This window comes from Rattus norvegicus, chromosome 8 (assembly GCF_036323735.1).
Source record: "Rattus norvegicus strain BN/NHsdMcwi chromosome 8, GRCr8, whole genome shotgun sequence".
In the NCBI taxonomy this organism is placed as follows: domain Eukaryota; kingdom Metazoa; phylum Chordata; class Mammalia; order Rodentia; family Muridae; genus Rattus; species Rattus norvegicus.
In genome coordinates, this window is record NC_086026.1 from 68,707,558 (window position 1) to 68,723,420 (window position 15,863).

The window sequence follows — 15,863 nt, forward strand, 5'->3', positions numbered from 1 at the left end:
AGAAATTTATAGGAAGCTGAACAAATCAAAATTAAAATCAAACTGAGTCTTAAACAACAACTCAAAGGATGAATGCATTAGAATTAAAGATTGAGAACGAGTGGTAAATGTGATATAGAGAGGGGGTACTAGAAAAAAACAGTAAAAATCAAAAGCAAATGAAATGCACAATATTTTTATGAGACCAAGTCCCTGTATAGCTGCAACAGAAAATGTAAGAGAAGATAATAAAAAGGTTAACAGCATAGGACAGCATTTGTAAAATACTACTAGAAGGTTATGAAACTATGAAAAAAAAAATCACTTAAAGCCAACATCAAACTTCCAGCAAAAATAAAGATGGCCTGAATCATACTGATGGCAATAGGAATAGATAGGAAAGAGTATCTATCCACATTGCAGGTAGCCTGGAAGATGTTAAGGTGAGCAAACAATTTGGTATAAGAGTAGGTACCAAAGATAGGAGAAAGGCAAATCTAGAATACCATCAAGACTAGTAATTTGGGAAAGTCCTTAACACCCAGTAATAACTTGAGAAGCAAAAACGATTACAAGGAGGTGATAGCTGAGAATGGTGTTGGTGAGACATGGTGCAATCTATGAATACACACATGGAGATGGCTGACAAGTCTTAAGATAAAGAAGTCCAAGTTCAAAAGAGGATTATGAGTTGGAGGTACAAATTTGTGTATTTACATTGAATGACTAGCAAAGACATTTAAACTATTCTAGAAAGAAACACCAACTCAGCAAATAGTCAAAGCTTATACGCAAGAGAGGAATAGAAACAGGGCACTATAGAAAACAGCACAATTTACTATCTACAAAAGGTCCCACTTTCGACTAAAGATTATGTAGTTAATATAGAGAGGAGCAAAATGCATTTCACATTCGAGGGAAAGCAATCAACAGAACTGTGAGAGCCCAAATGTCTAAGTTAGCACAGCCTTTTATGAAGCTATTATGATACAAAGAAATTATAAGTTTTTAATAATAAAATCACCGAAGTCTCTCAATAAATTAAATTTTCAGAAAACTATTAAGCTAGAAATTATATAATTGAAAAGTATTAATTTTAGCTCCCCAGCCCTGAAAAATGAAAAATGAGTAAGTTTAATAAAATCCTGACTGAAGGTTTCAACAGACATAAGATGGCAAAATCAAAATAAGACAACATAGAAAAATAAATAATAGGAAGTTACAGTCTATTGAGCCAAGATTTATTAATAGAAATCTTTTAAGTGTTTGGAAAGTAAAAGGAAAATAAATGTACTAATGAAAACAAGCAGATCTTCCAACATCAATGGGTGTAATGGGAATGAGATCAATAAAGAACAAAAATAACATTAATAATAACAACAGCAACATGAAACTGCGGTGCACACAGACCCCCACAAATATGAAGGGTAGCCCACCTATACTCCAAGCATAGATAAATAATGCAGGGACAGAGATCCCTAGAGCAAGAAGGCCAGATAAAGCCAAGAGACTAAGGCTTCCACGGTTAGCCTTGGCTCTATCTCCACACACATATTCACGCTCCTGTAGGCACATACACATACACTCCCATACAAAGAAGGGAAGGTGTTTTAAGAAATAATCGTGCTAGTGGAGCAGAGTGATACAGATACCTGTAATCCCAGCATCTGGAAGGTAGGGCTAATAGGAAGAGTTCAAGGCTTTCCCCAGCTACATATCAAGCTCAACACCAGCCTAGGGTGTCTGGGGGGTCTTGTCTTAATAAACACACCAAGCTAAAAGGATAACTCAGTAGCTAAGGGCAGCAGCTGTTCTTTTATTAAAGGATCCAACTTATGTTCTCAGAACTGACATTAGTTGGTTCACAACCACTTGCAACTCCAGCTCCAGGGGAACCTGATGGCCTCTTCTGGATTCTGAGAGCACCCACACCTTTAATCCAATACTATGACAAGAAGCAAAAGGGTCTCTGTGAATTGAGGCCAGACAGGGTTACATAGTGATATGCTGACTTACCTCTATCCCATGAAATAAGTAAAACATTCTCAACTTTAACAAAAAACTACTAACTTCTGAATCCAGAGTTTAAAAAGCTCTGAACACAGGACAGACAAATAGAACTAACTAGACAAATCAGAATCCAAATCTTCTGAAAATTACTAGCCGAAACATCAGGCACATCAGCAAAAAAACTAATAACAAAAATAGTATAATAATATACCCCAAGTGCTAATAATTACTAAAAGTCCAAGAATTCATGCATTTTGAAAAATGTCAAGCATCAATTCATAAATGCTACAATTGATTCTCCCTCTGGTACTTTATTCCCATTACTTTAGATATTACCAAAAGTCTTTCATCTTTATCTAATCTGGAATACTAAAAAACAGAAGAAAACAATAACAAAAATCTAAATTTATTTGACAACTACATGAATTTTGCACCATATTTAAATATCTTATGTAATGACCTGCTCACTATGCAGATAAGAGACCACATCTAGTCTCATGTAGGAATAGAACCAAGGCTTTCAAACCCTCTACCAGCTGAGCTGAACCCCTAGCCAGGCATTCTCTAATCCTTTGGTTCCTGCCTTTTCACTCAAAGCACCACCCAATTAAGTGGCTTTCACTACATCTAACTCATCTTTCTCTTTTTAGACTGGAGATTACATTCCTCTATGTAGCATAATGTAAATTTTACAATCTACCTGCTTCAGCCTTTGGAGTGTACCACCCATCATGCCTGACTACTACTCTTTAACTAAAACTTTGGTGTTTTTTTTTTTTTTAATTCTACATTTCTCCTAAGAGTGGTTTCCTTTCTTGTTACTTTAACTGTTACTTACATTGTTTATTAGATTCCAAACCTAAAGGGAACTAGTTCCTAACTAAATGGACAACTATACTAGAAGCTTTTATGTAACACAGTTTGTTTCTAAAATCTGTTGTTTCTACTTGCTTCCCACTGATATACTGACTCCAAATCCTCCTTAACCTACATTACAGATAACCATTAACCAATCCCATTAACCAACATTCCCCCAGTCTTAACTCACCCTCCACTATATCAATGTTGTATTTTTAAAATACACGTATTACTACAGCCTTGACTAGTATCTATGACAAAACTCCATTATGAACTGTTAAACTCTTTTTGTCCATATCTTTAATAACCCCTCCAGTATCTGGTTAGCCACTATAAAATACCTAAGAGAAAAGCTCATGACTATTTAAAAATAGTGATATTTTTTGTTTAGCCTTCCCGGCATTTCCTCACCCCTAAATTTTATGTTATTTTTAGTTGTAAGAGATAGTTTGTTTCCTTTGAATACTGTTTTACATATACTTTTATGTTATATTATTATGAACCTTTTGGGGAATGACATTTTATGTATGATACCAAAGAAGTTCCCACTAATTTCTGGAATGAATCATAAAATACAGTTACACTGGATGGCAGGCATGATGAAACTACCACACTGAAGAAGAAGAAAAAGAAAAAATGGGTATGAATGTACCAGGGGACAAGATGAAAACAGGAGGAAGAATGGTGACTTATTTTTAGATACTTCAACAATAATGGAAATAGAAGACAAGCAAGATTAAAAACAGAACTGTTAACAGTAACTATGTTGCAAAGAAACCCAGCTAGACTGAAACAAAGAAGGGAGAATGGAGCTGGGTGATGTGGTGGCGCACACCTTTTAGCCCAGTGCTCAGGAGGCAGAAGCAGCAGATAATCTGAGTTCAAGGACAGGCTGGTCTACAGAGCTAGTTCCAGGACAGCCAGGGCTGCACAGAGAAACCTTGGTTTAAAGGTGTCAGGGTGGTGGGTGGGTAGAATAGAAGGAAGCTGACCGAGCCTTTCTGCCAAAGGTAAGAACACTTTCTAACAAATTTAACAACCTGAGTTGGATTTCTGGGACCCACATGCACTGTGGTACTTGCACACACACAAATAAAATAAAAAATTACCCAAGTAGGAGCTTTAGCAGCTGTGCTAAAGTCAAGTCACGTTAACTTAGGTTTATTAGAATAAATTTGCTTATTAAACACACTGCTGTCATTTTCTTTCTTTCTTTTCCTTCCTTCCTTTTTTTTTTTTTTTCTTTTTTCTATTTTTCGGAGCTGGGGACCGAACCCAGGGCCTTGCGTTTGCTAGGCAAGCGCTATGCCACTGAGCTAAATCCCCAACCCGCTCCTTTTTTATATATAAGTACACTGTCACTGTCTTCAGACACACCAGAAGAGGGCATCAGATCCCATTACAGATGGTTGTGAGCCATCTCTCCAGCCCTTCTTTTATTACTTTTTAATCACAGAAAAAAACTTCCTGTATAGGCAATTACCTAAAACTAGCTATACAATTTGTATATGGATCACTCAAGACCTCAACGTGCTTGGCATCCTGAAATTAAGTCAACTGATAAACGTGAGGCCACAAAAATAACACTAGCCCAGGAAATAAGCAGATGGGGTTTCTATCAGAATTCATTATGCTTCTTTTTCCATGTTTCCTCCTTCCATCCACAGAGGAAGATCTGTACAGGAGAACTAGTTTACAGCCTCCATCTGCAATGCACCATTGAAATTATTAGCAGCATTCCAGCAGAAAACACCCTATCCCTGAGCAGTGCAGTGAGGGGCTAATAGATCAAGGAGACTCTGGTGCAGCCTTCTGCTTACTGAGGCAGTCAGTCCTCTGTGGACTCAATGTGTTGGAGTTCCTCAAAGACCGCCTGACTCAGCTGCATCATAAGCTGAGTTTCTTCCTTTGGAAAATGTTTTTTTTCTTCCTCAGGTAGTATGTACCTGTACTGTGTCTATCCACTCCTGGTCTCCCTCTTTAATCTAGCACATACATTTTCACAGACTCACATTTTATTTTATTTTTATTTTATTTTATTTTTTATGGATGCAGGAAATCAAAGCCAGAACCTCACATAGGCTGGGCAACTCACTGAGTAACACTCTGATTCTGTCTTAGCCTGCTACCCAGAGGACACTGATTAACATTCATTACCCCATTATACACTTCCAAGACTTACCAAAGTTTGACTATCTCATATTGCCAAACATACCATAAGAATGACCACCTAAGCAAATTGCAATAGAAATTGTATTATAAAGAAATGAGTGGGGAATAAAAGTCTCTTGAATTTTAATAATTTTCAGAGGTACTAAGTAAAAGATAATTTGGTTTAACTACCAAAGCAATACTCAATGTGCAGAATCGATGAGAAATACTTACATAACTGTGTTGTCATCCACTAAGATATCACAGCCATGCGCAGGACACGAGATAGTCTGAAAGAGATGCAAGTGTCAGACATGCCTTCATTAACACCACTTACAGGACGCTCACCATCACCTGCATTCCCTAGATTCTGATGACACTTTCCTGTTTGCAGGCTCTCAATCCCTTCCCTTTATATCTCAGAAGTATGTCTTTGAGTCTAACCATCCTTCTAAGTAACTGTTTTTGCAGCATAGAAAGGGAAAGTTAAAAGCAAACAAAGCTCATCAGAGTTGACGCCTACTACGAAAACATTACCAACATTAGGCTGATTAATGGGAATGTCACATCCTAAATCTTTTTTTTTCTCCTAAGACTTTTAATCTAGAAAAATGTTTAATCCCCAAACTTTTATCTTTATAGAAGGGTCTAAACATTACAAATAAATGTTTTAAATGAAAATCAAATTACCTGCCCCATGCCTTCTTCCATTATTTTGGTAGTTAAATATTCACTCCAGCACTGCATACAAAACTTATGTCCACATTCAAGGCCAGTAAAATACTGTAACAAAAATTAAAAATGAATTTTAACAAAGACATTATTTTTAAAAAGAAAAAAGTGAAACTACCTAGTATCTAAAATGCCCATTCGACAATAACCCAAAATATCCTAAAATCTGCTTTGAACACAGACTATCTAATTAACAGGAATGTATCTGTGGTTAATCTTTACAAATTTTAGAGGTAAACAATAACAAGTCTGAGTTAAATATATACAAATGTATGAAAAACATACTACTGAACACAAAATGGTAATGTTCAATTTTGTTACCTACTATGGAAATGCAAATCAAACCACAATGAGATACCATATCACACTCACTAGGAGAGCTATAATTAAAAAAACAGATATTACCAAGTATGGAGATGGACAAATTGGAAGCCTATTCCAATATACTGCTTCATGAAAATCTCTGGAAAACAACCAGGCAACAACTATCTCAAAATACTAAATGCAGTTGTCATAATTTCTGCCTTGGTTACTTTTCTACGCTGTGACAAAACCATGACAAGGTGAGGTATAACAGAATGTTTAATTTGGAGCTCATGGTTTCAGGTTAGAGCCTATAACCATCATAGCAGAAAGCATGGCAGCATGAAGGTTTGCATCTGATCCACTATCACAAGACAGAAACACCTAACTAGAAAGTCTACAGGTTTTTGAAACATCAACGACAACCAATCCCAGTGACGCACTATCTCCTAATCCTTCCCAAACAGTTCCACCAACCTGGTACTAAGCATTCAAATATATGAGCCTGTGAGAATCACTGTGGGGCAAGTGGACTGTGCTACCAGACAGAAGAACTAGTACAGTTGAAGCAGGTACAAAATCCCTGGGGAATCAGCTCCTTACCAAGCTTTACCTGTCCTAGAACATGTAATCATGACAGCCCACTGAGAGGGACTATGACAAATGGTCACATAGAAAAAAAACAAAACAAAAAAAAATAACTCAAACATAAAAACAAACAACAACAACAAACCCTAGAGTTCTCCATGCTAATGAGGTATGTCGATAGATCTCAGGTATTTAGCCAATGAGCTTTTCTTCCTGGCCACTCCTTATTGCCCCAAGAGTAAGACATATCCACTCACATCCACCATGAAACAAAACAGTTTGGACAAGTAAGAACTGTCTCCTTCATCAAGGATGAGGGATGGGGGGCGTGGTTGTAAAGAGACCTGCCTAATTTTCCATGAGATGGCCTTTTCTCTTTCAGAGATGGCCTCTGTACTCTTGACACTTACTCAGAACCAAACCAAACTGGATTCCAACTTGTCCTGGACTCACCCACCCATCAACTTCTGTCTGGCCCACAGGGTAATCACTGAGCAGCTGCCCCATTCTCAAATCCCCATATGGTCGCCAGCGTCTGGGTACACAGGAGATTGAGAACCACAGTATCTGTCCCAGATCCCGTTTCTTGCCCAGAAAACCACTAGCTGGGACCCCTATCTATCACGGACTGTGTTCTGCCTCCCTTGAGCAGCTTACAGAGAGGCAGATGCATACCTGGCAAACCACTCTTATTCAAAACACACCATATGACCCACCCACTATTCTCCCACAGTATATTACTGAATAGAATTAAAAAATATGCATCCCTATAAAAATTTGTACACAGTATTGATAGTTACATCATGCATAATAGCCAAAATAAAGAAACAACTTAAGACATTCATGAACAGATAAATGTGAAACAGCTATATAATAGAATATTTAGTAACAAAAAGGAATAAAGTTCTGATATATGTTACAACATGAATAAACCCTGAAAACATGCTAAATGAAAATAGCCAACAAAAGATCTCACACAATTTAGATGAAAGGTACAAAACAGACAAGTCTTTAGAAAAAGAAAAGATGTTTGTCTAGGGCTGTAGATTTGTGGGGAAAGGAGAAGTGAATATCAAAAGGTATGGGCTTGTTGGGTTTTGTGGGGAAGAGGTTATATAAAAAATACTTAAAATTTAAAAATTACGATCATGGAAAAATATGAATATAGCAAAAGCCATATTAAATAGTATGCTAAGATAATTACAAAAGCACTAAACTTAACAAACCTATATTTCTGAATGTTTTTCAAATACATACAGGACTTCATGGAATTCTGTAAAATGTAGTGACTTAAAAACTAAAATTTTCGGGGTTGGGGATTTAGCTCAATGGTAGAGCACTTGCCTAGCAAGCGCAAGGCCCTGGGTTCGTTCCTCAGCTCCGCGAAGGAAAAAACAAAAACAAACAAACAAACAAAAAATAACCAAAACTAAAGTTTTGTACGGGCAGGGCTATATAGTGAAACTCTTGTCTTGAGAAAAGCAATTAATAATGATTAATAAACTTGTATTAAATCAAGATACTTATTGCAAAACCAAGTATAGTGTCTTTAATCTGTCTATAATCTAGAACTCAGAGGTAAATGCAGGAGGATGAAGAATTTAGGACCAGTCTTGAATACATGGAATACAGCTCAGTGTTCAAGCCCTTGCCTGCAAGCATGAGACCCTAAGATTAATTACCATAACTATAAAATAAATAGTTAAGGACAATAGAAAGTCAGGCATAGAAATGTATGCCTATGATTCCAGCACTATGAGGCTTAAGGAAAGAGAACCAAAGAGATTAGGGACAGCCTGAGACAAACAGTTTAAGACATGGCCTCAGAACAAAGAAAGATTAATAATAGATTGTATTTTAATCCTCGCCTACAATGTTTAGAAAAAGTAATTGTAAAGACAATGTTTAAACGAAGTATAGTGTATTTATAAGGCTTAAGACTCAAATAAATGGTTAACTTATTTTGCTTTTACCTGACAATGACTCAGAGGCAGTTTTTATCTAATTTGTCTGATGTTTAAGTTAGATTCCCTAGCACTATAAAATAAATACAAGAAAACAAAACCAACCTTACAATAGTTATGACTAATATTGAGTAATACAAAAATTTAGGATATTTTAAACAATACATTAAAATGCACTGTAAAAAATTCTTTGAGGATTCTATTTTAAAAACCGAATCAAGTAATTCATTTATCATGCTAGATTGGTAAAGCTGTGTTGACATGGATGTGAGAGCTTTCAAGCAATGTTAATGTGTTTACAGTGGCATGTGCCTGTACCTCCAGATGTTTGGGAGACGGAGGCAAACAAACTATTTCAACATAAAAGGGGCTTCAGCTATGGAGCCCTACCAGGTGCCTGCTAAGCACCAGAAGTGGTGTGGAAAGTGTGAGTAGTTACTGCCCTTCAACCTGAGCAACACTGTGAGACAGTGTGATCTGAACAGAGGAGAGCAAATGCCTTTGCAGTGTGCATTTATGTGGAAATAACCTTGCTTGTGCCCTATTCTGCCTCATTTACTCAGAAACACCGTCTGTCTTCAATTTTGGTACATACATGCAAAGATAACCTAATGTGTACATACGGAAGAGAGTCTCATGCTCTCTTTTATATTTTGTTACTTTCATTGTTTGGGTTTTTAAACTCTGCAGTGACTCCATAATGACACACTAATTTATCCTTTGTCTGTTCTTCAAAGCTGTGTCTATTGTTTAATTCCGTGTGTATGTGAAGGGATGGAGAATAGGCACATATATGTGTAGGTAGTCAAGGAAACCAGTGTTACTAAAATCTCCCTGCAGCTTGCTTGGTGGCTGTGTAATGTGGTGCTGAGAACTGAACTTGGCTACATACACTCCAGGAAGAACAGAACAAGTGTTCTGGTCCTATGGTTTACCACTTTAAAACTTCAATTTCTTCAAGAGTTCACTATTGGGGTTGGGGATTTAGCTCAGTGGTAGAGCGCTTGCCTAGGAAGCTCAAGGCCCTGGGTTCGGTCCCCAGCTCCGAAAAAAAGAACAAAAAAAAAAAAAAAAAAAAAAAAGAGTTCACTATTAATGCACTTTTCATACCACTGTCACATTGACTAATACATTTTGTAGAGACATGACATAATAAAGAAGAAATACATAGAAGATGACAGGGATATAAGTACAAATTGAAAGTTATTATCAGGTCCTCTAGTCACAAGTGGCAGCACACCCAGTTTCTCACACCCATTTCGTCAGAGCTTTTACCAATGCAATATCTGAAAAACAAATTATTTAGGTTCTAAAATATACTTTTTAAAATTCTTTGTTTTTGGTTGTTTATTTTTCTACACAGATTTCTCTGGAGACCAGGGTGGCAGAAAACTCACATAGATTTGCCTGCCTCTAACTCTAGGTGTTCACCTCCATGCTCGGCTGTTCTTTGAAAATATATTATATAATTTTAAAAAATCATATTTGCCCTAATTCTTCCTCATAAATCCTCCAAGATCCACACACATAACCACTTGAATAGTTTTAATTCATTTTTAAAAATAGTAAAAGTTTCAACTTTGTGCATGTAGGGGGTGGGGAGGAGTAGGAGATACCTATTCAGTCTGTTTCTTTCCTCAGGCATTTTCCTCCCATAATTTGCTCAGTTTTCACTGGGTTATCCCATGTAACCCCACTCCCAATGACTTAAAGGTCTTTTTTCTAATAGCATATTATTAAAGTTCAGTAAGAATCATCTTTTTGGAGAGAATAAACCATGATCAGATAAATATATATATTTTTAAAATTTTCATCTTTCCTCCATCAGAAATATAATCTCCAAAATTAAAGCAGTTCTGCTTGTAAAAACAGAATAATTGAGACATTAGTTCTCTCAAGAGCTTAATAAACTAAATAGGTTAAAAAGAGATGAAGAGCACATACTGCTTGGCAAAGGACCTGGGTTCATTTTTCAGCACAGGTCAAGCAGCAGCTCGCAACTGTCTACATCTCCAGGCTCCACAGAATCTGACCCTTCTGACCTGTATGGGTCACACATACATGCACAACCTGTTCCACCATATACATCATTTAAAACAAAACAACTTCTTTAAAAGTAAAATAAGGGGGTTGGGGATTTAGCTCAGTGGTAGAGCGCTTGCCTGGGAAGCGCAAGGCCCTGGGTTCGGTCCCCAGCTCCGGAAAAAAGAACCAAAAAAAAAAAAAAAAAAAAAAAAAAAAAACAGTAAAATAAGATTAGGCCTAGACAAGATTCTTCCAAGTAGTGTTGGTGCACTAAGATTCTATGTGGAATTTTTAACATGGAGATGGGACTCTGTCCTTGGTTTTTTGTTTGTTGTTTTTTGGTTTTTTTTTTTTGTTTGTTTGTTTTTGTTTTTCAAGACTGGGTTTCTCTGTGTAGTCCTAAAACTCTGTAGCCCAGGCTGGCCTCAAATTCAGAGATCTCCCTGCCTCTGCCTCCCAAAAATTGTGATTAAAAGTGAGGACCAACACATCCAAAGTGTAGTAGTCACAGCATTTTGTAGGGTCACATGATCGTTACCTACTTTTTAAGCTATTTTGATTCAAAATAAAAAAGCACTGTTAAGGTGCAATAAAAGTAGTGACTCTATGAATTTACCTAGCGCTCAATCTAAAATCTTAGTAAATCAAAGTGAGACCTTCTCTCGCAATTAATTCCAAAGTACTATGTAAGATGTTAGAAACATTTATGTAGCCCAAGTGTGTTAATATGTGCCTGTAATGTAACTGAAACAGAAGATCATCATAAGATTCAGGCCAACCTAGACAACATGATACTACCTTATTGAAAATAACAAAACGACCCCCACCCTTCAAAAAGGGTACACACACACACACACACACACACACACACACACACACACACACACACCCCACTCTCACACAAGTTATTTAAAAGCCTCTATTCATATGTCTACTGTATAAAGGTAAAACTGCTTTCTAGGAAAATAAAGGTACATTTACGTAAATAAATTATTAATGTTTTACAGAGCAGTACAAATAAACATGTTTCTTAAAGAAATGACAAAACATTAATAAAATCCCATAAAGGAATTCACGTGACACTGCTAAAACTGATCAAAACCAATCATCTGAGTAGTTGACCTTGAAATGATGAGAAAATAACTAATTGTGTTGTGTTATATTGTCCACTAACATTAGTAGTTTCCACTCATAGCTCTTTAATCAGACAACTTTAACTCTCGGAGATTACTAATGAACTCCTTAACTTCAAGTTGACTTTCTTTTCTTAGGTCAATAGCACTCTTACTTTGTTTACTCTTTCTTTGGTTTCTGCTACATTTTCCTGTCTTGTTTATCACACCCTCTGTTATCAATTCCTATGAATCCATAAATGAACTGTGTCCTGTTGTGGGTTGTCCCCTGAAGCCGGTATATTGAAGACTTAAAACCACAGTTCATGAGGTTACTGGAAGTTGTAGAACCTTTAGGAGTAAGAATTATTTGGAATTTTAGTCATATTAACTGTAAATACAGAATGCCCCTCTGAAAAGAAAAGCTGGATCTCCTGCCTTTTCCTCTCCCTTTCTGCTCCACTTTCCCAAGCTGCTTTATTGAACCACGGATTGCATCATGAAGTCTGTTCTCCCCACAGACCTAAGGAAAAGAAGATCAAAACCTGAAGCCTTGGAAACCATGAGACAAATCAATTGTCTCTCCTCGGGCTGATTATCTCAGGTATTTTGTCACAGCAACAGAAAGTGAACCAATGTTGTTCGCACTTTGGCCATGTGGTGTCAACTTCATAGAGTCTTAACATTCATTTTCAACCTATTTAGTTTCTGTCTCCAGGAGAAAAACACCCCTAAGGTTTGCTTATGAAGAAGACTCCAAAGGAAATCAACCATGGAAAAAAACCCACCCTGAAGCAGATGGAACTCTTATTCTCTGTATGGAGACTCAAAAGGAATAAAACGTGGAAAGGAGAAAGCCAGCACTGTCTGCTTCCTGACTGTAGAGACAATCAAATATTTAACATTCCATTCCCACAACTGTGCCGTCCCTGCTATGATGGACTGTGTCCTCTAAGCATAAGCAAAAATAAGTTCATATGCCATGAAGGTATGTGGTCAGAGCAAAACGAAAAGCAAGCTGAGGAGACAGCACAGAGATAAAGGCACTTGCTGCCAAGCCTGACAGCCTGAATTTAATCTTCAGAACCCACATGAGGGAAGGTGAGAACCAATTCCAACAAGCTGTCATCTGACTCTCCTCCATACATGCCCACTCACATATAGAGTAAATAAGTAAATGTAACACTTACTAGAAGTAAATACACAGGTTCCTTCAACATGTTTCTATGCTATCATTTATTTATTCTCAGATTGCCTATCATTCAAGGCAAACTATATGCTTATTTTCCATTATGTCTTTAAAATTTAGAACTGTTCCTGCAATGTTAATGACTTAAGTTTTCCATCATCAGCAATATACAAAGCCAAAATATATACTACAAATGTCTGGTCCTGATTTTCATGTTTTTCGTAAGAATCTTGGGAAATACCGAGGGCACTGAAAATGTAACTCATAATTCTATTAACTAGCTCCAGTACTCTAATATTAAAGATTTGAATAAAGGAGACAGTGGCTATACTGAAAGCAAAGGAAAGGGCAAAAGAAAAGTACTTATAAACTGAAATAAATTATTTAAATCTTAGTACTACCTCACAGACACCTTTGAAACTGTAGGCAGGGCAAAAATTTTTTTTAAGATTTACTCTTATTTATTTATCTATTTATATTTTTTAATGTGAGTACACTGTCATTGTCTTCAGACACACCAGAAGAGGGCCTCAGATTCCATTATAGATGGTTCTGAGCCACCATGTGGTTGCTGGGATTTGAACTCAGGATCTATGGAAGAACAGTCAGTGCTCTTAACCGCTGAGCCATCTCTCCAGCCAATGGTAAAAAATCATTAACTGGCATAAACAAACAATCTATGCAAGATAAAACAATGTTAAAACCCGAGTTTAATGTATTTCAAAGTTCCAGCGATTGTATAAAAAAATACATTATGATATAAGGAAGCAAATGATATATCTCCCAGGCCATAAAGAAATGAAGGATGTCCAAACTCAACTCATTTGAAAAATAAAACTTCAAACCAAGTAAAACTAATGAGTCAGTTCCAAGAGAAAACACTCAGTTAAGAACCACAGCGAGGACATGAGAACTCAGAAAGTTCTGCACTTTCCCTGATCGTTCTTTTTCTCTAACTTTACGAAAAAAGAGAAAAAAACAAAACAAAACCCAACAACAACAACAACAACAACAACAACAACAACAACTTTAAGACAGAAAAGAAAAACTGATCATTTGACCAAGTTGGCACCTTACAAATGAACTCCTTTAGATACTTATCTAAAAGTCTAAGACTAACAATGAGAAATCCTCAACAGTCAAACATAAACCATCAGCAAAATGTTGTAATTAAGGTAGAGCCATAAAAATATCTTCATTCTAATCAATTGAACATCTTTCTGCCACAAATAGAATTTTCCCATGGTTACCAATAAGGTAATGTTTTCCTACGAAGACTTCATTTAACCCTAAAGCTTATTTACTAAGTGCACTAAATGTAGCAGAAGTATACCAGTGTAACTCAATAAAACTTACTTTTTTTTAAAAGAAACCTCTATTATTTGCTTCTATCCTATTTTAATTCTGCCCCCACTTGCCATGTTTTAAGAATCTATGTCAGAATAGATATTAATAAAAAATATGAAGTCTTGAAAGTACCCTAAAAATTTCTATTTTGAAAATTTGAGAATAAGTTAAACTTTTAAATCTATTTTTACCTCTATTACACAGTTCTCCAAATGGTAGTAAAATAAACTCCAGAAAGATTACAGCATTTTAATGACAACTTGGACAAGTTTAAAAAACAAACAGGAAATGGGAACAGAAGAAAAATAGGACCTTTTCCTTCCTTTCCTTATTCTAAATGTATTGACAGGTAATAGGTGTATTTATTGTTCCCAGGTTTCCAAACTGTCCTTTGTGTAATTACCCTCTTACACAGTGCTAGCCTTAAACTACCAGGTACTCACCGAGTTAGGGTAATTCAAGTAGCAGATCTGACAAGGCATATCCTGTGCTGATGACCTTGTATTCATCTGGCGAGTTCGAGACTTTTTACTTGGATTAATTACATGACACTCAGCAAAGAGCTTCTCCAGGTTTCCATCAAAGTACCTGCATTATTTAAACAGAAAGGATGAGAGCCCAGCAAATAGCACAGTTAGAGCTCTCAAGAAACAAGACTTTCTGTAAGGAAAAGTAATTCACTAAACTAAAAAACAAAGGTCAAACCTATCGTGGTCAAGAGAGAAAGTGGGGCATGGTTAAAGGACAGCAGACAGAGGGTACGTGCACGGAGGGTCACTTTTGACTATTCTTCATTTTCAAACTGTTTTTAAATATGCAAAGTGGAAGGTAAGCAATTAGTATTAAACACAACTGTGACTAAAACTTTAGGATAAAAGCTGTGCTACAACTACAGTTAGCTGCCTGAGAAGAATAATCTATTTTAATACTAGGCTATATTTTATTATAGATACAATTTCATACTCATTTTAATCAAACTACCTTATTATAAATGACTATATCTCTTGTATACAATGAACTTGTTTCTACATATTCCTTTAAATTGTTTCTTTAATTTACATCAAATAAATTATATGCCCATATGCATACCTGGATGTAACACAATTGAACCATAATGTTATCAGGAAACAGTGTACCTAGTGCTATCTATACAGCAAATGGTGAACTATTTCATAACAATGGTAAATGCCAAGAAAAATGTTTCCCAAATGACAAACAGTCACTGTCCGTCCAGTTGCACCCAAGCCTGGAAACATCAGTTCTGTTTTATTTTTTTAAAGATAGAGCCTCAGTACGTGCTTGTGACTGTCCTGGAACTCACAGAGCTCCTCTTGCTTCTGTCTTCCAAGTGGTGGCATGTACCCCTAAAATACCAGCCTAAAATATCTAAGTATTTCAAAGGGAAAACAAGAAGAAAGTAACAATTTTCAATTTGTAAATCAATTCAACCATTTACTTATTTTAAAGATTTCTTTATTTATTATATATAAGTACAATGTCACTGTCTTCTGACACACCAGAAGAGGGCATCAGATCTCATTACAGATGGTCGTGAGCTACCATGTGGTTGCTGGGATTTGAACTCAGGACCTTTGAAAGAGCAGT

General features: G+C 36.4%; 1 protein-coding gene across 3 annotated transcripts in view; it reads right to left on the reverse strand.

The window, feature by feature from the left end:
• Nucleotides 1-15,863, reverse strand: part of Arih1 (ariadne RBR E3 ubiquitin protein ligase 1) — a 102,450-nt gene that overhangs the window by 34,359 nt on the left and 52,228 nt on the right. For all 3 annotated transcript variants that reach the window (NM_001013108.3, XM_063265127.1, XM_063265128.1), the window contains 3 exons: nucleotides 14,702-14,846; nucleotides 5,689-5,781; nucleotides 5,233-5,288 (listed from right to left, as the gene is read on the reverse strand). In NM_001013108.3, coding sequence (NP_001013126.2) covers nucleotides 5,233-5,288; nucleotides 5,689-5,781; nucleotides 14,702-14,846 — 294 coding nt within the window. The remainder of the gene's footprint in view (nucleotides 1-5,232; nucleotides 5,289-5,688; nucleotides 5,782-14,701; nucleotides 14,847-15,863) is intronic.